The 23675-nt window shown below is 44.2% G+C and overlaps 2 protein-coding genes and 1 pseudogene across 2 annotated transcripts; 2 read left to right on the top strand and 1 right to left on the bottom strand.

The window, feature by feature from the left end:
• Positions 1-18632: 18632 nt before the first annotated feature.
• Positions 18633-20101, top strand: LOC124654982 (annotated as a pseudogene).
• A 91-nt stretch (positions 20102-20192) lies between these two features.
• LOC124654983 (transmembrane emp24 domain-containing protein p24delta3-like) lies at positions 20193-22195 on the bottom strand. Its single transcript, XM_047193956.1, has 4 exons — positions 21995-22195; positions 20628-20837; positions 20464-20540; positions 20193-20337 (listed from the first exon to the last, which is right to left on the bottom strand). Exons 1-4 carry the CDS (start codon positions 22193-22195, stop codon positions 20193-20195), a joined length of 633 nt encoding a protein of 210 aa, XP_047049912.1.
• A 217-nt stretch (positions 22196-22412) lies between these two features.
• LOC124655137 (transmembrane protein 50 homolog) lies at positions 22413-22907 on the top strand. Its single transcript, XM_047194092.1, has 2 exons — positions 22413-22637; positions 22744-22907. The coding sequence occupies exons 1-2, from the start codon at positions 22502-22504 to the stop codon at positions 22902-22904; spliced, it is 297 nt and encodes a 98-aa protein (XP_047050048.1). The 5' UTR covers positions 22413-22501; the 3' UTR covers positions 22905-22907.
• Positions 22908-23675: the final 768 nt, after the last annotated feature.

Below are 23675 nucleotides of genomic sequence, written 5' to 3'. Positions count from 1 at the left end.
CAATTGGAGAAATAGTTTCTCTATTAGCCAGCTGAATAACCACATCAATATCTTCAAGTTCACAAGAATCAATTTCGTGCATAATCTCCGTGTAAAGCTCATAAGGTATAACACTAACACTTGCACCAATATCACATAATCCATAATAGCAATGATCACCAATTTTAACAGATAGCATAGGAACACTAGCTTGTTTGGGTTTATTAGGATGTGAAACAATATTAGAAGCATCTTCACGTAGAAAATAATATGACCATCCTCTACATTTTCAAGTCACAAGATCTTTAACAATTGCAACAAAGAGGTTCAACTTTTATTTGTTCTTCAGTGTTCTCTAGGTTTCTTTTCACTTTTATGAACCGCACTATTTATAACAGAGTATTCTTTCATTTTAGCAGGAAAAGGAGTTTTTTCAATATAAGCTTCAGGAATAACATGATCAGCCAGCTTCAACTACAACACACTTATTAATAGATGAATCAATTTTATCTTTGTATGGTTCATGATACTTATCAAAATTCTTCTTAGGCAATTCATAATGAGAGGCAAAAGCTTTATAAAGGTTTGCAGCAACTTGAGAATCAAGACCATATATAGCACTCATATTACGAAATGTATCAAGTATCCATAAAAGCTTCAATGCATTTATAATCATAAATTATACCCGATTCTCTATCTTTGTCGTTCTCCCAACCTTCAGTATTTTCTTGGATCCGATCAAGAAGGTCCCTTTTAAACTCTTCTTTATTGCGTGTAAATGATCCAGAACAAGAAGTATCCAGCAAAGTCCTGTCTTGAAAAGAAAGTCTTGCATAGAAATTATCAATAATAACATTACCAGGAAGCTCATGAATGGGGCATTTGAGCATTAAAGACTTCAATCTCCCCCAAGCTTGGGCAATACTCTCTCCATCATGAGGCCAGAAATTATATATGCGGTTCCGATCTTTGTGAATTTCACTTGGAGGATAAAATTTGGAATAGAATAAAGGCACAATGTCCTCCCAATCAAGAGAATCACCATTCTTCAAACAATTTATACCAATGCGCCGCTTACCGTACGAGCGATATAGAGAATAGTTTCTTCCTAACTTCACTCATAACAATACCTGCACATTTGAATAACCCGCATAATTCATGCAAAAACAGTAAATGATCACCAGGATGGACAATTCCATCCCCTTCATAGCGGTTATCCATAACATGTTCAATAATCTTCGTAGGTATTTTATATGGTATCACTTCCTCACCTGGCGCCTCATCCACTACCGTTGCAGTAGTAGTAGATTTCCCAAATAGAAATTGAAGAGAAGATCTCTCCATAATGACTTATAGCAAGACAGCAGTAAATAAAATCAGCACGTACAAGAAAGGTTTTCCTTACCAATTCCACTTACCAATAGCGCTTCACTCCCCGGCAACGGCGCCGTAAAATAGTCTTGATGACCCACAAGTATAGGGGGTGTATCGTAGTATCTTCGATAAGTAAGAATGTCGATCCCAACGAGGAGCAGAAGGTGTTGACAAGCAGTTTCGATGAAGGTTGCACTGTAAATGCTCACAGACAAGTATTCAGGGGGTTTTGATGTAACAGATGAATAAAGTACGAGTAAGTAAAATGCGAGAGAAATAATTGCAGCGAGTGGCCCAATCCTTTTTAGCACAAAGGACAAGCCGGTTTGTTTACTTATAATGACCAAACGTTCTCGAGGACACACGGGATTTTAGTCTAGTGCTTTCGCTACATACAGCTGATTAATCTTCATTGTTTTGATAAGTGTTGTATGGGTGAACTCCGTGCTAATGTACCGCCCTTCCTAGGACTAATACATACTTGTGATTATACCCCTTGCAAGCATCCGCAACTACAAGAAAGTAATTAAGATAAATCTAACCACAGCCTTAAACTCGAGATCCCGCGATCCCTCCCGCATCGATATACCAACGGGGTTTAGGTTTCGTCACTCCGGCAACCCCGCAATTGGCAAACGAGTACAAGATGCATTCCCCTAGGCCCATAAATGGTGAAGTGTCGTGTAGTCGACGTTCACACGACACCACTAGAAGAATAACACCACAACTTAAATATCATAACATTGAATATTACTCAACCATAGTTCACTACTAACAATTAGACTTCACCCATGTCCTCAAGAACTAAACGAACTACTCACGAGACATCATATGGAACATGATCAGAGGTGATATGATGATGAATAACAATCTGAACATAGACCTTGGTTCAATGGTTTCACTCAATAGCATAAACAACAAGTATAAATCAGCCCGGGAGAGTTTCCCCTATCAAACTATCAAGATCAAACCCAAATTGCTACAGCGGTGACGATGTCCAGCGGTGGAGATGGCGGTGATGATGGTGGAGATGATGATGATGGTGATGGAGATGATGTCCAGCTCATACCTGGCCATGGGCAGCCCGGCCCGAGGCCCGGCCCGAAGCCCGGCCCGAAAAACTCGGGCCTGGGCCGAGATATGTTGGCCCGACTGCCGGGCCGGGCCGGGCCTGGGTAGCCCGAAAACGCCATTTAACACTACGGCCCGGCCCGCGGCCCGACGGCCCGACGGGCTTGGTGGGTATTTGGCCGGGCCGGGCCGGGCTTGGGCCGCATTTTCTCGCGTCGGGCTTACCTCGGGCCGGCCCGAGGCCCGGCCCGGCCCGACACATGCCCAGCTATAGTCCAGCTCGATGGCGGTGACGATGGCGTCGATTTCCCCCTCCGGGAGGGAATTTCCCCGGCGGATTCCTGCCCGCCGGAGAGCTCTTTTCTCTCTGGTGTTCTCCGCCCCGCAGAGGCGGCTGTAACCCTTCGTGAGGATTCCTCTGTGGCTTAGGTCTTCGGGACGAAGGGTTTCACGAAGAAAAGGAGGCGAAAGGGGTCGTGGGCCCCCTAGACCACATGGCGGCGCAGCCAGGGCATGGGCCGCGCCGCCCTAGGGTGTGGGCCCACCCTGGGTCCTCCTGGCCCCTCCTTGTGGCTTCCTTCGTCATCTGGAAAAATAGGATTTTTGGTAAAACTCCCTTCCACAGTTGATCTTCCGAAATATTGCATTCTCGACGGTGCTTTTTCCAAGCAGAATCCTGGCTCCGGTGCTTGATCCCCAAATAATCATGAAACATGCAAAATAGATGAAATAACATAAGTATTGTGTCCTAATATGAAATATATCAATGAATAACAGCAAATTATGATATAAAATAGTGATGCAAATTGGACGTATCAGCGTACCAGCTGGTGCACCGGCAGTAACACGAGTTATCCCGGCGCACCTGGTCTGGTGGGCCGGCGGTATGTTTTTAAATTTTTTCTAAAAAAAGGTCGATCTAGATCTAGATCTAGCTTGGGTTCGTCTAGCTCGGGTTTTTCCTCGAAAACCATGGCTGAGGGCCACCTTGTTGATGTTGCTACACCGAGGAGGAGGAGGAGGAGGTGGTGGTGGAGGAGGATGTGTAGGAGGTCGGAGTTGGAGGTGGAGGTGGAGGTGGAGGAGGAGGAGGCTGGAGGTGGAGGAGGCCAGAGGTGGAGGAGGCCGAAGGTGGAGGTGGAGGAGGCCGGAGGCAGGAGTAGGAGGAGGTCGCTGGAGGAGCCCCGTGGTTGAGGAGGAGGAGGAGGAGGTCATTGTCTTCGTCGTCGGAGGTCACCGGAGGAGGAGGAGGTCGTCGTCTTCGTCGTCAGAGGTCACCGGAGGAGGAGGAGGAGGAGCCCGTCGGGGAGGAGAAAAGGAGAAGGAAGGAGAAGAAGAGGAGGAGGAGGGGAGGAGAAGTGGAAGAGGAGGAGGAGGCTGGTTTGTGCCTATATAGTATAGGTTACCGCCGCACAACTAGTATCGTGGTGCGCCGGGGGTAAATTTTTTCTTTTTTTTTCATCAAAATCTAAAAGCTGGAAAAAGTCCTGTTTCTATTTTGAATTTGACGAATCCAATTTTTTCCAAATGACCGTAGGTGGTTGAATTCGAATAAGAAATTTCGCGTAGATACTTTTTGATATAAAAAAGTTTTTCATCAGACGTCATATGCAACCAGAATTTCCGTTTATGACGCCATTTTGCATAATATATCGAAATTCATGTTTTTAAATTTTCAGTAAAACTAGATGACAAATTTGTTGGGCATTTCAAAGGATTTAATTTTTTGAATTTCTATCATTTTCTTTTATTTTTTTCAAAACTGAAAAGGTGGTCGGGGGGTGGGGAGGGAAAAATGCATCGGCCCTTACTGCCGGCGCACCACCATGTAGGTGCACCGGTGGTAAGTCTTACCACCGGCGCACCTACATGGTGGTGTGCCGGTAGTAAGGTGCTCCGATTTTCAGTTTGGCATGCAACCTGGTTCACCCTTATCCCGGCGCACTAATTTTTTTCTACGCCGGCGGTATTGGATCATCACCGGCGTGGTCGATACACGGTGTGCCGGTAGTATTTAGCACCGGTGGACACGTTTTTTGGTGCTCCGGTAATAAAGTTTGCGGCTATAGGCCTTTTTCTACTAGTCGGGACATGAGAAACTTCATACCTAGTGCCATTCTATGTGCGACAGAGGCATGATAACCCCAAGTGTACGACCAGTTGTAGCACCATTTAATATGAAAGTATAGGATATCGAACCGCGAGAGAAAGAAGATCAAGATATTTATTATCTCAAACTAGAGTGTCATAATTCGAGTTATGTATGCACTGAACAAAATAAATAGTAAAAACTGATTGGGGTTGTTTGAAAATAAAATACGGAAAACAATACACGTAAAGAAGTTTAAAACGGCCCAATCCTCTAGAATGTAAGAGGAATAGGCAAAAAGTTTACTCCCATGAAAACCAAAGATCTGGGTTCATTTGATCTCTCTATACAATAATGGTGGCAGGGTTATGAGAATTGAAAAAAAAAAATCAAATACAACAACAGTCGTAGTTCCATCGTTTCTACTACTCAGTTGTCATCCCTAGAAACACCATTGGACAAAGTGGCGGCCACTAATTGTTCTCTAATCAGATTCCGTGCGTTCTAGCTCCCTTTTGTCTTTTCTTCTCGACGGTGGAGTGGCCGTGAAATTTTTGTTTTTGGTACACACTCACACGCTTGCAGAAGCATTCGTCCAAGCGAAAGCGCTCACTCCCAATTCACCGTCTCCATCCGTCCATCGCCTTTCGGCCGCACCGCCGATCTCATCATCGCCACGCCATGAGCTCTCCAGTCGACACTACGACCAAGCTAACCATTCTACCTGAAAATAGAAAGACCATGCTAGGCTAGCCGTGGTACACTCCAAGATTCCTAGGTGGATCGCGCTTTTGTTTCGTGCTTTCCCAAAACCAAAACACCAGCACGCACCGACCTCGATCGGCCTGAGGAAAAGACAATGGCCAGTCTCGTCTCAGTTTCGCGGAAAGGACAGCAAAATTCGGCCAGGACAAAAAAGGCAGACGAGGCGTTCGGGTCAGATCCTAATGGGAGTGCACGAACGGAATGGGCGCCACCGGATATACCACCATGGCCTCGACCACAAAAGCAGGGCGAGTTTGGGTTCAGCAGCAAGGTAAAGGCAACGCCATCCTTTCTTCAGAGAAATGGGAGCATCTTTCTGAAACCTTTGTGTGTGTCAAAAAAGGCTTTTCCTACATCTTCCCTGCCCGTCTCATTAGTATTTGGCACTTAGGATCTTTTCTGCTGTCAGCCACTTACTTGGCTGCCCTTTTGCTTGCTCCACGTACTGGTTCAAAAATGCCCCGTAGTACCACACCACTAATGCATGTACTTTGTTATTTAAGATTGTGGTGTTAAATTCTAAACAGACTCAGTTGTTTGCGCTTACGACTTCAGAAGGAAACAATGCCCAGCGGAATGAGCCCAACTGCAACACCCAATAAACGAACGTACCGCATCCTACGCATGCGTATGAGAAACAAGAGGTTATGAGGAACAAAACAGCTTCCCCTAAAGTAAATGTCGTCGGGCCAAAGATACAAGCTTGCACACATGCAAGAACCAAATGTAAAAGTGTCGATCTAGTTCTGGCCCTTGGACAAAGAAGCGGATCCAGTACTAGGTTGAGGGGGCCCAAGAAACCTCCCATGACTGACTAGTGCACTCTTAGATTAGATATCAAGAACTTAGGTTCTAGAGGATACAAAAGTGGTCGATAAGCTGTCTCTCACCGATGACTCTGCATTAGTTACTATCCCACATCCAATTTTAGTTGCAACAAGTTATAAACCATGAAAATCTCCAACAACATTATCTATAAGGTGAATTATGTAACAACTTTCCAACATATTCTGAAAGGATATCGAGACAAAACAACAACCCTAAGCATGCATTACGATTCACAAGGCTAGCCAAACAAACAAACATTGGGGGATAGGTGTGGGGAAGGATGTATAGCTTATTAGCATAACAAGTGGAATATGACACATGACTCGAAAAGCATCGCAAGGTTGGAATCTAAGAGAGATGCAAAGCGTAAAATAGGCGACAAGGGGTCAATCCTCGCTTGTCAAGTATCTTGAACTGTGCAGTTAGGTTACGTGTTGGAGTTAAACTCAGTAACCCGAGCCTAATATAAAAGGGCACCCAAGGTAGCTAAAATAGACTAGACGAAAGCTAGGTTAGGCACAAGGTCAATCTTTGAGGATAATCCGACGCCCATGGCAAGGCGCTGGACGATCTGGTGGTTATAGATCTGACGTGTTTGTACAACAGGCTTGTCATCAACGATACCACGATAGTACCCGGGGAGGAGGACACCCGTAAAACATGTTTCCCAAATGTAAGCATTATCGCTAAACCGCGTTACCAAATATCATTTATGTCTACTTTCTGCGATGATCTGATCGCATATTATGCTAACATATGGTCTTCCCAAAATATGAGATCCAGAATGTCAAAGAGTAACGCTATTCATCCAAATGTTTTTGTTGTACTAGCTCGCAACAAAACCTTCTTCCATAGATTCCGATCAATCATCGAGAGTATGTACCACATCTACGGTTCTACACCTGAGATGATTTCTTTGTTGAAATTTTGAAAATTGCAAAACTACACAAGGTTTTGATGTATACTAGAAATGGGATATTGGTGGATCCCGTTTGACACCTTGACATGTTTGTATTCTGCCAAGAAAAAGGAAGAAGACCATGCTAGTCGCAGTAGACACTTAGTTCCTAGATGGATTGTGCTTTCCGAAAGGCAAAACACCACCGACCTCGACCTGAAAAGGCACGAGCCGTCGACGACAACCTAAGTCCTAGAAATTCTGAGAAGTCAGAGAAAGACACTGAGTATTTCTTAGCAGAAACAGAAATTGCATTGTACATATGCGAGCCCAGCTTACGAGCTAATGGACTCATCTTTTCCCCGAAACATTCCCGTGCATACCTAAATCGGGGGATTCAAGGCCATCTTACAATTGTGAATCATTAATTGCGAATGCAACAATAACATTTTTATATGTTTTAAACTATATATTTTTTATAAATTAGTGGCTAAATTATGCATCAAAGACCGCGCAAAAAATTGCGTGATTATATTTTGGAGCAAAGGAGTATATTATTAAAATTATTCTAAACCTGAAAGAATTTTTAAACACTTAAAAAAACTGCAGTTAAATTGTTTTACTATCTCCTAACTTCCTTGTATAAATAATTTACATATATAGAACCAATGGTGAGATGTGTGGTCGCACCAAGGCCTACTAGTAAACTACAAACAAGGTCATGCAAACTCTAGTCCTATCATTTTGTATCACAATGGGACATGAACACCGTTCTTCTCCAACGAGTACCTGCCCACAATTTTTTTAGTTCTAGTACAAATTAAGACATACATTTATCATTTTTATACAAAACATTTTTACTTCTAAAACTATTATATAATCTCAAGATATGATTCTAAGCATTTGGTTATAAATTATACTTGGCAAAATCAACCATGTCACAAATTATTATGAAAGATTAACTTTTGTTATTTAACGTTACCGTTAACTCTGGATAACCCACTAGCGCTAAATTACCACATCACAAATTATTATGAGATATTGAAGTGGCAATGTTGTTAGTTGTTTACCTTTTCTAGGACAAACTCTTATAACTATTTGGCTAAACTAGGATTTTCTAGATCAGATGAAGTAAAAGAGAAAAAAAAATTGTATGTCTTCAAGGATTAATCCGTGTCACCGTCTGAATTCAAAATAAAGATATGTGGTTACATCTATATCGATAAATATCTTGGTAGAGAGCTCTAAAGCTAGGGGAGCTTTCTAGAATGCATGGTTTTTCTGTTGTAGTGTAAATAGAAAGAAGAAAGAGTATACTAAATAGAAATCCAAGAAGATACAATATATCTATAATGTGTTGACCTAAAATTGATGCATTTCTCATTGACTAAATATACCATTCATGTTCATGGGTTGAACAATTTTCTGGCGTCACTTGCGTAGTTTACGCTTTGGGACTTTGGGTAGATGTCGGTTTTGCCATTTTTATACAACCACCAGTGATTTTGCATCTACGTTTGTTAAGAATTTTTAACATGATAATCAATACTAGCAATATTGATATATAACCATCAATGTTTTTGCATCTAAATATGTTAAGATTTTTTAACACGATATGTGTAAACTGTTGGTAGAATATATCTTTTGATGCACTTTAAACGTCCTAACATTCTTTTATATGCATTTTTTTAATAGTCCTCATGTTCAAGTTTTGCCTCGGGCCCTCAAAATCTTAGAACCGGCCCTAGATGTCAACTTTGCCATATTAAAATGACTATATACATGACATAAATTTAATAGACTACAAATTGATGATGATGAGAACTAAGCACACACACTCTTCTATCTTTGGCGATGTCAGGTTTGTATCAATGTATCTTCTGCCCAATAAAGTGAGAATTATTGTACCACATATATTAAACCTTATGATAGTGCATGCAATATCAATTTATCACACGTACACAAATCTAAGGGATGAGCTAGGATTATTGAATCTCAAGCTCCATAGAGTTCCTTGTAAAAAAAAACAAAAGACATATATTTGAGTCTAAAATAATCCAAAGACATCCTAATATGTATATTAGAATGCACTATAATTCTACTGGATTGTATGGAAAATTATCCTTGAATACGGTCTTCCCAAAATATGGTGATCTAAAATGGCAAAAAGTATTCACAATTATAAATCGACATTTTTCTTTGTACTAGCTTGCAATAAAACCATCTTCCATGGATTTCGACTATCACAAGTGTACCCCACCTACACATCAGGTCATTTCCTCACTGAAATTTTGAAAATTGCAAAACTACACGAGGTTTTGATGCATAAATTATAAGGCGTCATTTTTGCTTGGGCCTTGGTCAGTCACCCTTCTTGCCCTTTCCCAGGATGTAAGCGGGATCCCACCAATATCCAGCTTCTAGTTTATTTCAGGATTTTAGCTTAAAGTTTAGACTTTGAACTAAAATGCTGAAATATACTAGAAATGGAATATATTGGTGACCCCGTATAACACCTTAAATGTACTAGCATTGTGCCAAGAAAAAAGAAGACCATTCTAGCCGCAGTACACACTCCTGAGTTCCTAGGCGGATCGTGCAAAACACCACCGACCTCGACCTCAAAAGGAATGACCCGTCTCAACGTCGCGAAAAGGACAGGAAAATTCGGCCAGGAACACTGGAAGAGAGGCCAGAGGAGGTGTTCGAGTCAGAGTCCACGAACGGAATGGGCGCCACCAGATGTACCACCATGGTCTCGGCTGCAAAAGCAGGCGAGTTGTGTTCAGCAGCAAGGCAGCGCGATCCTTTCTTCAGAGAAAAGGGAGCGTCTTTCTGAAACCTTTGTTTGTCAGAAAAAAGCTTTACGACATCTAACCGTCTTAGTATATGGCACGCAGGATCTTTTCTGCTGTTAGCCACTTACTTGGCTCCCCTTTGCTTTCTCCACGTACAAGATCCAAAATGCCAAGTAGCCCTCCAGTACACGACTAATGCATGTTCTTTTGTTTAGAAGATAGTGGTTTTCATACTGCAACTAATGCCTGTACTTGGTTATCTGATATCAGCCTTGCTTAACTGGTCAGGAGAGTGGATGTATAAATCCAGCATCTAAGTTCAAATCCTGACGAACGCGAATTTAGGTTCCTATTAATAATTGAGGCTCAGACTCAACCTGGTACTCATGCAATTTATTTTGAGGACTATGCTTTAATCTTCACCAAGATTAAAAAAATCTTAGTACTCATGCTTAATGGTTGTGTGCAGAGGCCGGGAAGTGAAATTCTCCCTATTTTTAGGGTCAGACCTGAAACGTTTTCCTCCCGGGTTGTCCGCACGGGCGACTCCACCTAATGTCGTGGCCGTTGCTGCCGGCGGTGGTGGCGGCGCCCATCCATCGAATCATGGGCGGGAGGAGAGGCGCACCCGGCGACTAGTCCTACGCTCGGAGGGCGGCTGTTTGGGGGCGTTGGGGGTGGCACCATCTGGATGTGCGCTCGTGGCGGAGGAGTAGGGGTGAGGCGGCGGATAATGGCTCTCGAGCGGATCCAAGTGTTTCTTGTGATGTAAGTGATGCAATAATCCGAACGCCATAGGAAGAATGGGTATCAAATTCTTCCAACCCATTGAGGGACACCTTGTGGCAGAAGGAGAAGGACCAATCTCCACTACGGAGCCATCACTTTCACAAGGCCAAGCTTCCACACTTCAACAACCAAGTGCTAATCAAGAATGGATAGTTTGAGGCGCCCCACACCGGATAATCTAGGGCCCCCGGAATCTCCGACCCTTGGTTCCCCCGGATATTCTAGGCCCCAAACCAGCCATGGTCGATCTCCTTCTCATGATGATGAAGATGAACGTTCTGGAGATGACCAAGGCTATGAAAATGATCAAGGCAAGGACTGGAACATTGGTGATGAACAATAGGCTTCAAATGAATCTATCAATGAATCCAACACTCGCCATGAAGACAAGACATCAAGATATCTACGACTCAAAGCTCACAAGCTAGAAGATGTTCTTGGTGAAGTTTGGTGAAGGGTTTCCACTTGAAGGCAATTGACAAGCTTTAATGAGCATCATGCTTGCATCTCTATGGTGGAACCTCAAAAAATATATGGATGGATACAATAATGCACGAAGAATTGAATAACTTCAAGAGAAACAATGTATGTACCTTAGTGGAGAAGCGAAAGGAGTGCCCCAATGTTACCAACACGAAGTGGGTCTTAAAAAATAAGCAATATGAGCATGGCATTGTCATCTGAAACAAGGCAAGGCTAGTGGACGAAGGGTACTCCCAATTTGAAGGAGTGGACTATGGAGAGACATTTGCACCCGTGGCTTAATTGACTCGAGTGTATAGGACCTGAAAAGTGCTTTTCTTAATGGTCTCTTGCGAGAAATGGTATATGTAAAGCAACCCCCTTCCGCCAAGTTTTAGGAACCCGACCATCGGTACCACTTCTTGAAGATCAATAAGGCGGTCTATGGCCTTAAACAAGAATCACATGTGTGGTATGAGCATCTTAGAGAGCTTTTAAAAGACCCTGGCTTCGCGGTTGGGAAAATCGATCCTAATCTTTTTTTTACTAAGATGGTTAACGAGGAGCTTTTTATATGCAACTCTATGTGGAGGGAATCATCTTTGGGTAGACAAACAAAACTTTCAATGAGAAATTTGCTAAGTTAATGATAGATAGGTTCGAGATGTCCATGATGGGGAAGATCATGTTTTTTTCTTGGATTCGAGATCAAGAAACTCGGTCAAGGGAACTTCATCAACCAAGCCAAGTACATTCAATACATACTCAAGCACTTCAAGATGATTGGTGCTAATGGCCTAGGAACTACTGTCCTTGAAGACTCAACTCGACCGCGAACCCAAATGGCAAGCACGTGGATAAAAATCTATACTTCTCCATTATAAGTTCATTGCTCTATCTTTACGCATCCTGTCCGAACATTATGTTGGTTGTTTGCGCATGTTACCAAACCACACCGAAAGAGAGCCACCTCATGGTCATCAAAAGAATTTTCCGCTATTTGATTGATACCCCAAACTTTGGCTTTTGGTATCCCAAGGACACCGATTTCTTACTTGCGTGACCTAATTATTTTGGTCCTACGACGATTTAAGACATACATTTATCATTTTTATACAAAACATTTTTTACTTCTAAATTTATTGTATTCTCCCACGGTATGATTCTAAGCGCTTGGTTATAAATTATACTTGGAAAATTTGACCATATCACAAATTCTTATGATACATTAACTTTTTTTTTATGTAACGTTACAGTCAATTGTGGATATTCCACTACGTTAAATTGACAACATCAAAAACTCTTATGAGATATTGAAGTGCAAGGGTTGTTATCTGTTTACTTTTTCTGGGACTACTCTTATAACTATTTGGCTAAACTAGTACTTTCTAGATTAGATGAAGTAAAATAAAAATAAAATTGTATGTCTTTATGGATTAATCCGTGTCACTGTGTGAATTCAAAATAAAGATATGTGGTTATATCCATATCGATAAATATCTTGATAGAGAGCTCTAAAGCTAGCAGGGCTTCTAGAACGCATGATCTGTCTATTTTAATGTAAATATAAAGAAGAAAGAGTATACTAAATCGAAATCCAAGAAGATAATAAAGGTTCTGACAAAAAATTGATGCATTTCTCATTTATCGGTGTCTTTCATGACTAAATATATCTTTCATGCTCATGGGTGCAACAATCTGCTAGCATCACTAGAGTAGTTTGCGCTTTGGTAGTTGTCGGTTTTGCCATTTTTGTATATAACCATAAGTGATTTTGCATCAAAGTTTGTTAAGATTTTTTGAACACAATAATCGGTACTAGGGATATTTATATATAACCATCAGTGATGTTGCATCTAAGTGTGTCAAGATTTTTCAACACAAAATGTTTAGATTGTTGGTAGAATATTTCTTTTGATGCACTTTAAATGTCGTAAAATTCTTTTGTATTCATATATTCATATTGTTATATTATTTATTAAGAGGCCGCATGTTTAAGTTTCGCTAATTTGCTAATTTGGAATGACTACAAACATGAAAAATATAAACATATTCATTAATGTTATATATGCTTCTAACACAATCCCTTAGAACAATAAAAATATAAACATATTTGATTATAAGTAGAACCTACCAAAAATACAAAATTTTCATCTCAATGGTTTTTTTATCCTCTATAATCCCATCGATCAAGAATCTTGAATATTCCTCGATCGATGCGTAACTCGGTCTTGGTGATCTTTGTCACCGGGAAATACATTTTAGTTCTTATCATCCCCTTGTAAAAGAAAATCTAATTCAATGAGCTGATAATGTCGCCCGAGGAAACATGATGTGTCTTTCAAATATCAAGAAATCTTTGAAGCCGCCAATTCTCCTCGTATGAATAATCAAATAGCTCAACGTTATCTTGTATATATAGTAAGGTTCATGGTAAATCTATGTAATTCAAGCAATTTTATACATTCAACCTAGAAAATGAGTCTATATTTTTTATACCTAGTTTCTTTTTCGTTCAAAATTACTTTTGTGCAGTGTTCACTAAAACAAGTATAACTTTTTCATACGAAGTCCGTTTTCGATTTATGACCACTCAAATTATTCAGAAAAAACACGTGCATCTGAATATATTCACCAAAAATCAAGGTAGGACGGCTGCCCTGCCCTGCCTAAATGGGATCTTCGCCCCTGCGTACAAGAATCTATGGGATGAGCTAGGATTATTGAATCTCAAGCTCCATAGATTTCCTTGTTTAAAAAAAAATCCAAAAGACATATATCTGAGTCTAAAATAATCAAAAGACATACTACCATGTATATTTAGAATGCACTATAATTCTACTGGATGTTATGGAATCCTCAATTACAGTCCTCCCAAAATATGGTGATTTAAAATGGCGTAAAGTAACACTATTCATAATTATAAATCGACATTTTCCGTTGTACTAGTTCGCAATAAAATCATCTTCCATGGATTTCGATCACCGCGAGTGTACCACACCTACACATGAGATGATTTCTTCATTAAAATGTTGATAATTTCAAAACTGCATAAGGTTTTGATGTATAAATTATTAGGCCCCATTTTGCTTGGGCCTTGGGCGGTCACCCTTCTTCCTTTCCCAGGGTGTAAACGGGATCCAACCATTATCCAGCTTTAGAGCATCTCCAGCCGCGTCCCCCAAACCGCGCCGGATTGAGCGTTTGGGGAACGTGTTTTGTTCGTGCCGCCTTTGGGGGACGTCGCTCCACAGCCGCGTCCCCCAAACGCCGCCCCCAAACATTTAAAATACATTTTTTGGCATTTTTATTTCAATTTCCACAAACTAATACATAATTGGGAACGTGGTTTCCACAAACTAATACATAGTTGGAACCATGGTGGACACAAATATAAAATATTGCAAATAAACTAAACCTAACTAGGCCGTGCATCGGAGGTTTCCTGTGTTCGCTGCTAAGAAAGAACACTCGAGGGCACACCCTGTCACCTAAACTGGAAAATCCAGCGGGAGGATGGTGCCCTTGTTGGTTCTACCGATGAGGCGAACATGCAGAAACCTCCGTGCACGTATTCGCTGCGAAGAAACAACACTCAGTCGTCCTCCTCATCGGTGCTGTCGTCGTGGGAGTCCCTGTCTTCGTGGTAGTCCCGGCGGCAGGGCCTCTCGTCGAAGACCTTGACGCTCACATCCCTGTTGCCGAAGTAGGAGAACACGAGGATGAAGCCGGCTTGGAGGCTGTGGTGGCGCGCGAACTTCTCCCAGCCGATGTTGAGGTACATCTTACCGCGCGCGTCGTAGATCGCATCGACGATCCATCGGTAGTAGCCGCACGAATGCTCCCGCAGATGCATCTTGCGCGGGCGTACGCCGCCGACGTACTCGGCGAAGGAGTCCGGCAGCCTCTGGATGCCGTGCGGGTCGCCCTTGAGGACGAGGACGAACTCGAACAACACGTCCGGCTCCACGTCCATCTCCGACGATGAAGACGACGGCGTGGGAGGCGACGGCGAGCGTTCAGCTATGCCGCGGCCACGACCACGACCACGACCCCGGCCGCGGCCGCGAGGTTGGCCTCCGCCTCTACCAGACATAGCGTCGAGTCTTGTTGAGAGATGGTGGTGGCTAGGGTTTGGGAGAGAGGCGCTAGGGTTTGTGTGTGAGAGGGACGATGAGAGGCGCCCCTTTTTATAGGCTAGAGGGAGGCGGATGAGCGGTGGCGCTCATTAACGCCGGCACGCAGAGCTAGGCGCGACGGGATGCGTCGCTGCGCCCTCTGTGGGAACTGCACCGTCGCTGCGGGAACTGCACCGTGCTGCGCGCCAATAACTTCCGTCGCGAGGTAGGCGACGGTTAGGTTAAAATTAATTGTGCCGCTGACGGGTCGGCCCCGCCACTCCCCACCTCGCTTTTCGGTGTGTCCGGCGTCACCGGTGCGTCCCTTGTGGGACGGGGACGGGCTCGGGGCGCCGGACACCGTATCGGCGCGCCGGACAAAAATGGGCTTTGAGGGACGCGGCTGGAACGCATTTTTTGTCCGGCGCGGCCCAAATCTCTTTGGGGGACGCGGCTGGAGATGCTCTTAGTTCATTTCAGTATTTTAGTTCAAACTTTTTGGTTTAAACTGAAGTCCCAAAATGTACTAGAAATGAGATATTGGTGGATCCCGTTTGACACGTTGACATCTTAGCATTCTGCCATGAATAGAAAAATGACCATGATGGCCGCAATAAACGCTCCTGAGTTCCTAGGTGGATCGTGCTTTACCGAAAACAAAACATGGCACCGACCTCGACCTCAAAAAGGAATGACCCGTCTCAGCCTCGCGAAAAAGACAGGAAAATTCGGTCAGGAACAGAAGGCAGAGGAGGGGTTCGAGTCAGAGTCCACGAACGGTCTAGGCTGCAAAAGCAGGCGAGTTGCGTTCAGCAGCAAGGCAACGCGATCCTGTCTTCAGAGAAAAGGGAGCGTCTTTCTGAAATCTTTATTTGTCAGAAAAAAGCTTTACGACATCTAACCGTCTTAGCACGTAGGATCTATTCTGCTGTCAGCCACTTCAGCCACTTACTTGGCTGCCCTTTGCTCCCTCCACGTACAGGATCCAAAATGCCAAGTACTACTGCAGTACACTACTAATGCATGTTCTTTTGTTTAGAAGATACTATAGCGGTTTTCATACTGCAACTAATGCATGTACTTGGTTATCTGACATCTTAACCATTCTTGATTCTAAAAAGGCATTAGACCATGTACTATGTGTGTGCGATTCAATCTGAAACATTGTCAGAGTTCGATTCGGTTCCAATTTCCTACTATGTATCGAACCGGTTCGAGCTGTAGCGATGGGCCCCCACGAAAAGAAAAGAAAGAAAAGAGTGGCTCGACCCTTATCCCTCGCGCGCGGAGGAAACTTCCCCAACTATCCAGAGCTTCTCCCGTTCGCTGCCAAGAAATCCGGCGGAGATTGAGGGCGCCCGACGCCGCCAGGCGAGATCCCGCCGGGTCCGTCGTGGGGATGGTGTGCCCCGCTGTACGACCGCATCTACACCGGGCGGATGGCGACGACGGCACCATCGGTGACCGGTTGGGACGGCGACGGCGACCTCACCGTGGAGCAGGTGGGGCGGCGGCGGAGACCACGTACACGCTGGTGAGGGGCTGCCACGCCGACGGCGTCCACGCTGGGAGGGACGGCGACGGCGACCACATCGGCGGCCGGTTGGGGCGGCTACCACATCCACGCCGGGAGGGACGACGACGGCGACCACATCGGCGACCCATTGGGACGGCTACCACACCCTCCGTCAAGGTTATTTTCTCATTATCTTGCAAGTTCTGTTATTTTGCTGTGATTTTGCAGGTTGTTGTTTGCTTGTTGGATTGCAAAATTGTGAAAACAACTGCAGTACAAGCTTTGCTTCTGCTAGTCATGCTTTGCTTGCTTGATGAAAACCTATTACAAGCTACTGGATAAATAAAAACACAGCTAGAAACAACTAAATTAATTATTAAGCTAGAAACTTGTAGTACTAATTAAGCCTCATTGCCTCCAAATTGCTGCCATATATGCTGAACCAAGTCACTCTTGAGTTTCTGATGCATTCCTTTGTTGCGAATAGCTTGGCCTGTCTCCAAAACGACGGAAAAATCATGCAGTGGCCCATGTTCAAATCCAGCCAAGTGTGGAGATTCTCCTGATTGTTCATACTCATTGTTGTAATCAATGTCATATCGGAGAGATGAGTAAGAGAACTAAGGTAGACTCATCAGGAGCTTACACTTCTTCAAATCTCTAAGGTACATCACTGTCCTGATTTGAAGAAGTGTAAGCTCCTGATGAGTCTACCTTAGTTCTCTTACTCATCTCTCCGATATGACATTGATTACAACAATGAGTATGAACAATCAGGAGAATCTCCACACTTGGCTGGATTTGAACATGGGCCACTGCATGATTTTTCCGTCGTTTTGGAGACAGGCCAAGCTATTCGCAACAAAGGAATGCATCAGAAACTCAAGAGTGACTTGGTTCAGCATATATGGCAGCAATTTGGAGGCAATGAGGCTTAATTAGTACTACAAGTTTCTAGCTTAATAATTAATTTAGTTGTTTCTAGCTGTGTTTTTATTTATCCAGTAGCTTGTAATAGGTTTTCATCAAGCAAGCAAAGCATGACTAGCAGAAGCAAAGCTTGTACTGCAGTTGTTTTCACAATTTTTGCAATCCAACAAGCAAACAACAACCTGCAAAATCACAGCAAAATAACAGAACTTGCAAGATAATGAGAAAATAACCTTGACGGAGGGGTGTGGTAGCCGTCCCAATGGGTCGCCGATGTGGTCGCCGTCGTCGTCCCTCCCAGCGTGGATGTGGTAGCCGCCCCAACCGGCCGCCGATGTGTCGCCGTCGCCGTCCCTCCCAGCGTGGACGTCGTCGGCGTGGCAGCCCCTCACCAGCGTGTACGTGGTCTCCGCCGCCGCCCCACCTGCTCCACGGTGAGGTCGCCGTCGCCGTCCCAACCGGTCACCGATGGTGCCGTCGTCGCCATCCGCCCGGGTGTAGATGCGGTCGTACAGCAGGGGCACACCATCCCCACGACGGACCTGGCGGGATCTCGCCCGGCGGGCGTCGGGCGCCCTCAATCTCCGCCGGATTTCTTGGCAGCGAACGGGAGAAGCTCTGGATAGTTGGGGAAGTTTCCTCCGCGCGCGAAGGGATAAGGGTCGAGCCACTCTTTTCTTTCTTTTCTTTTCGTGGGGGCCCATCGCTACAGCTCGAACCGGTTCAATACATAGTAGGAAATTGGAACCGAATCGAACTCTGACAATGTTTCAGATTGAATCGCACACACATAGTACATGGTCTCAAACTCATTGCTGAGTAGGACGCAGATTTGCCTCCTTTATCCTTTTTCATTGCTTCCTTTCTTGGCCAATTCGATATAACTTTCCTCCTCCTTCTCCTTCCTTCAGGTAAAGGAAACCAAGACGCAATGGCTGCCTCTTTATACATCTCTGCACTGGCCGGCACCAGCTAATTAGCCACACCGAAAACTTCAGCAAGCAGGGTGCCGAACATGGCCTCTCATTCTCCTGCCACTACAGGCTTTCAGAACGTATGCCGAGAGATCCATGGTTCGTGCGACGAGCCCCGCTGTCTGAGCCGCCTCCTGGCTCACCGGAGCCAGTCAGAGAGGCAGCAGATCAAGGCGGCTTATCGCGCAATGATCGGCGAAGATCTCGTCGCTCGACTGCAGAAAACCCTTGCGGCCGATCAGGACAACGAGGTAAGAAGCAAGATAAGAACACATATATGTAGAGCTTCTCAACATTTGTTTCAGTCTGAGCATGAGCCTCCCTGTCCAGCTCTGCAATCTGCTCTACCTGTGGATGCTCGACCCGGCTGAGCGTGATGCAATCATGGCGAGGGATGCCATCGAGAGCGCCATGACCGATTACTGGGTCCTCATCGAGATATTCACACGGCGGAAGCAGGAGCAGCTCTTCTTCACCAAGCAGGCGTACCTGGCCAGGTTCAAGAAGAACCTGGAGCACGACTTGGTTACAGAGCCTTCACACCCATATCAGAGGGTTTGTTTATCTGTCTAAGTTCCTGCTTCTCATTGCATCTTCAGTTTTTCTATCATTCCACTTCCACTTAGCTAGGCAAACTCACTCCTTCTAACGATTCCCTTTCATGATTCAATCAGCTATTGGTAGCTCTCGCGACCTCCCATAAGTCGCACCACGATGAACCCAGCCAGCACATCGCGAAATGCGACGCCAGGCGGTTGTACGACGCGAAGAACGCCAGTGGTACGGGATTGCTCGATGAGGCCACTGTTCTTGAGATGTTCAGCAAGAGGAGCATCCCACAGCTCAGGATGGCATTCTGCAGTTACAAGCACATATACGGGCATGACTTCACCAAGGTAAGCTAGCAAACTCAATGGCCTGATGACGTGCACCTGACAGAATGCTAGTACTCAATCTTGGGCAATCATGAATTTGTATGCAGACACTGAAGAAGAATTTGTGTGGTGAGTTTGAGGAGTCTCTGAGAGTTGTTGTCAAGTGCATCTACAGCCCTTCCAAGTATTACTGCAAGGTGATCACAGAAAGAAAGCAGTTTTGTACTTCAATTTTGTGCATCCCTGGTCCCTGACTCATTCTTCCGTTCTTGGCATTGTCAGTTACTGCAGAGAAGTATGCAACCACCAAGGACCAATAAAAGGTTGGTTACAAGGGCCATCCTGGGCGGCGATGATGTCGGTGTGGACGAGATAAAGTTAGCATTCAAGAATAACTTTGGAAGGAACCTTGAGGATTTCATCCATCAAAGCTTACCTCAGAGTGATTACAGAGACTTTCTTTGGATGTGGCAAGGGGGCCAGTGACCTCATGAAGTCAGACTCGGGGGAATCTTTGACTCATGGAAGTTTATACAAACTTGAATTTTGTAATAGCAAGTTGACCATGAAAAGTAGCAGCACCATGTTATCTGAACTTGGGATTAGTGATAAATGCTAGCAGTTTGCTTACATAATTGTTTGACATCCATTGTGGCAAATTTATTAGATCTCATCTACTATTAAAAGAATGTAGAATGTACGCTTGTTGTCGAGGAGCACATATTTTCAAATGAGCTTCTTCTTTCGGAAGTACTGTTTTAGATGCAACAACTGCAAGACTGAAACTAAAATGCAAACACTGAGCGACATCATGCTCAACCATGAGATCCTAGCATTCGTCTTCTCATTGACATCTCTCATGTCTGATTCTCTGCATTGAGGACAATGTCATTAAATGGAACAGTTATGCTTTTGGTATCAACAAAATTAACAAGCAATGTTAACAAATAGCACAATTATTCCCTAAAATATCGATTGAAGAAGCGCATTGACTTACTTGATCCTGAGCAAGATCAGGTTTTGATGGATTGCTTGGACAGTCGCATCAAGTTTAACTAACTCTAGTTCAACTCCCTATTCAGGAAACTCACTGTTATTCAAACGAGAAAAATAACCGAGTTCAAAATGATGGGTATAAAATCATAATTCCATGTATTTCACCTCAAGCTTCTCCCTTTTAGCAACAGAATCCCAGTCTTTTGCCGCAATACCAATTTTCCAGTCAAGATTTAGTTTCACCACTAAACCCTTGCTATCACCGTCAGCTGAGAAGCAAGCCAAAAAGTTTCCTGCTTCTGCTGTGGTGAACGCAAACTGGTCGGCTGAAACCTTTTCTTTCGTGTGTAAGGTATACCCAAAAGGGGATGTAACCTGCATGAACAATGCATGTTGGAACGGATAAAAAAGAGTTAATAGGACATGTAGAACATACAAATAGTGTACCACCCAATCGAGGTAATAACAAGGGGAGATGAATATGCTGTCAAAAATGCAAGGGAATTAAATAACGTGCGCAGAAGCCTAGTACAAGGATCAGCCATCTGTACCTATGCGATAATATCATGTGACGCAACTCTTGGGTCATTATTAGTACTTACCAATCATGATTCGAATGAACTAAATACAGTATGACCTTATCGAACAAAAATCTCTATTTTTATGGTATTATTGTATCCTACAGTAAGACACTCAAGCAGCAAAACCATCTTACTGGAAGGCATGATAAGACACACTGAATAAAACACAATTCTTTTGCTTATCTTTTGGTGTAATCGGTTCCCACTCTTCAAAATTACACAGTTAAAATTAAAATCAAGCAAAGATCATTCTGTGACAGCACATATAATTCAAGGTCTCTGCAGCACCTTTAGATAACAGAAAAATGGACAATGCGCTAGGACAAGCTGAATCCTTATTATCCGGTGACAACACATATAACTCAATGCCCTTATTATTTACTGTTTGATTTCAGCGTCGAAGGATGATAATGAACTCTGACTGAAAGTAAACCACTCCTTTGGTCGACCATGGATCATACCGAATGTTTTGCAAATGTCCTTGTACATTTCTGCTAGCAGAATCATTTTTCAGCTCGTCAATTTTTTGTTTACAAACGAGGTTTCTACCAGTTGTTCCTATTTTCGGTGGCAAATACTACACTAGTGTTCTCCATGGCATATGCATTCCGCAACTTTGCGAAGGGTCCTCATCATAATGGATCAACCGCGCGCAAGAGCATATGTTGCCATGCTCAATGCATTCGAATTTCCTTTTTCCGATCGAATTACTACAATTTAAACCCAACCCAGTGGCTGTGAATTCAAGCCGTTGATAAATTGGCAGCTCCCCTGCAAATAAATGTTTCCCCATAAACCAGCCAAGGAAAATGCTGCTAATTCGGCTCCAATGCAATGGCTGATTGGTTTACAGCGTAGTAGAACATTAATCGCATTTTAGAACCTCTGAGATTGCATTTACATAACCGATGGATCGATCGGGCGGTGGTAGAAACGAAACGAAGGAATTACCTTGACGGAGACGGTGGGGTGGACCTGGTGGTGCTCGTAGAGGACGGAGTAGTCGGCGATGACGACGACGTTGTTCCGGATCTCCTCCGCCACGCACTTGGTCCCCGACGGCGGGATCTCCAGCCACACCGCCCCCGCTCCCGCCGACATCCACCACAGCAGCACCGCCGTCGACGCCGCCCACGCACCGCCTCGCGCCATCTTCAAGTCCTGGCCACTCTGCTGCTATTCCTGATGGCATCACAGTATCACACCGTCGAGTGAGCGACTCCGTCGGGCTAGCCCACCAGGCCCATTAATATGTAAGGCCCAATTCGGCCCAAACACAACTCGAGTTGGATCAGATTGCGGTGACCGATTCGTAACCAAGCCCACGATCATATCCGATCCACTGCGGAAAAAGAAAAGCAAATCGGCAGAAAAGAAAAGCGAGAAGGAAGGAAGCAACGAACCGAGGAGATTCCGCGGCGGAGTTGGTAGAGGAGGAGGGTTTGCTCTGCGGCGGCCATGGAGAACCTGGCGATGCTGTGGGCGATCATCGGGCCGGGCGTGGCGGGCGCGCTGTTCGGCGCCGGCTGGTGGTTCTGGGTGGACGCCGTCGTCTGCAGCGCCGTCAAGGTCTCCTTCATCCACTACCTGCCCGGTGAGACGAGATCCCCCTTCCTCTTCGATTAGGCTTTGGGTAGACCTGCCCGCGGCTTCGAGGCCGGGAATTGACGGGTTGATTTTTGCGTGGGGTGGATTCGCAGGGATCTTCGCGTCGGTGTCCGCGCTCATGTTCAATTGCGTCAGCAAGGAGGACCTCGGGGGCGACTACTACTCGGCCTATGGCGGCGGGGATGATAACGAGTGGAGGTCAGTTTTTTTGCTCGATTTGGCACTGATTGGTCGAATTGATCTGTGGATTTAGGTTACTGCATGTTCACCAAGGAATAGGTTTCTGAAATTTAGATGATTGAACTGACCCATGAATATATAAAATTTATTTACACAGCTGATGTGTAATTTCGGACACGGTTCCCAGATATCTTCCTAGTTAGGCACCTTTGGCTCTTCTTATATCAAGAGGAAAAAACTGTAGATGATTAAGTTAAGCCCTGAATATATACACAATATCTGCGTGACTGAAAATATCGTCATATCAGCGATGTGCAATTTCGTACACGATTGCAAAGTTAGAGAGCTGTTAGTAGGACTCATCTGAGAAGCAACCGTACTAACGGCTGTTAGTAGGATTCATATCTAATTAGTTCACAAAATTTAGGTCAATGCTTCTTTCGCAGCCTTAAGTCAGCAAGATCAATCTTCTGTTTTGATTGTTTTAGCAGCTAAGTCAGTTAATATCTCTCATGAGGGTAAAATCGGTGCCAATGTTTGCAATTGTTTCCATATAAGCATTGCTCCTCAACCATCATTTGTGTATCACTTTGTTAGTTACATATATCCCTGTTTTTCTTTGATAGTTTCATTATATGAATAGAATAGATGTTTCTGTCAGAAGGGTCCTCTTTTCATGAAATCCATTTGCCAATTTTGATACCTGGTACCAGTACAGTGGGTTTAAAACGAGCCTTATTGTTGGATGAAAACAACTATTATGTACTCCCTCCGTTCGTGTTTAATTGACGCCCTAGATGCATACAAGCTCACTAGCTAGGCTGTAGTCCCGCGCTGATTAAAC

This window comes from Lolium rigidum, chromosome 5, assembly GCF_022539505.1.
Source record: "Lolium rigidum isolate FL_2022 chromosome 5, APGP_CSIRO_Lrig_0.1, whole genome shotgun sequence".
Taxonomy (NCBI): Eukaryota; Viridiplantae; Streptophyta; class Magnoliopsida; order Poales; family Poaceae; genus Lolium; species Lolium rigidum.
Note: the sequence above shows the minus strand (reverse complement) of the source record. Positions and strands in the feature narration are given on the sequence as shown.

What these genes read in the sequence shown, in the direction of transcription:
- LOC124654983 (XM_047193956.1), bottom strand. Translation starts at nt 22,195, where the DNA reads ATGGCGCGAGGCGGTGCGTGGGCGGCGTCGACGGCGGTGCTGCTGTGG. An exon ending in ACCCCACCGTCTCCGTCAAG is followed by an intron (nt 20,838 to 21,994) that starts GTAATTCCTTCG and finishes TTGTTCATGCAG; the next exon opens with GTTACATCCCCTTTTGGGTA. An exon ending in CTGATCTTGCTCAGGATCAA is followed by an intron (nt 20,338 to 20,463) that starts GTAAGTCAATGC and finishes TCCTCAATGCAG; the next exon opens with AGAATCAGACATGAGAGATG.
- LOC124655137 (XM_047194092.1), top strand. Translation starts at nt 22,502, where the DNA reads ATGGAGAACCTGGCGATGCTGTGGGCGATCATCGGGCCGGGCGTGGCG. An exon ending in CTTCATCCACTACCTGCCCG is followed by an intron (nt 22,638 to 22,743) that starts GTGAGACGAGAT and finishes GTGGATTCGCAG; the next exon opens with GGATCTTCGCGTCGGTGTCC.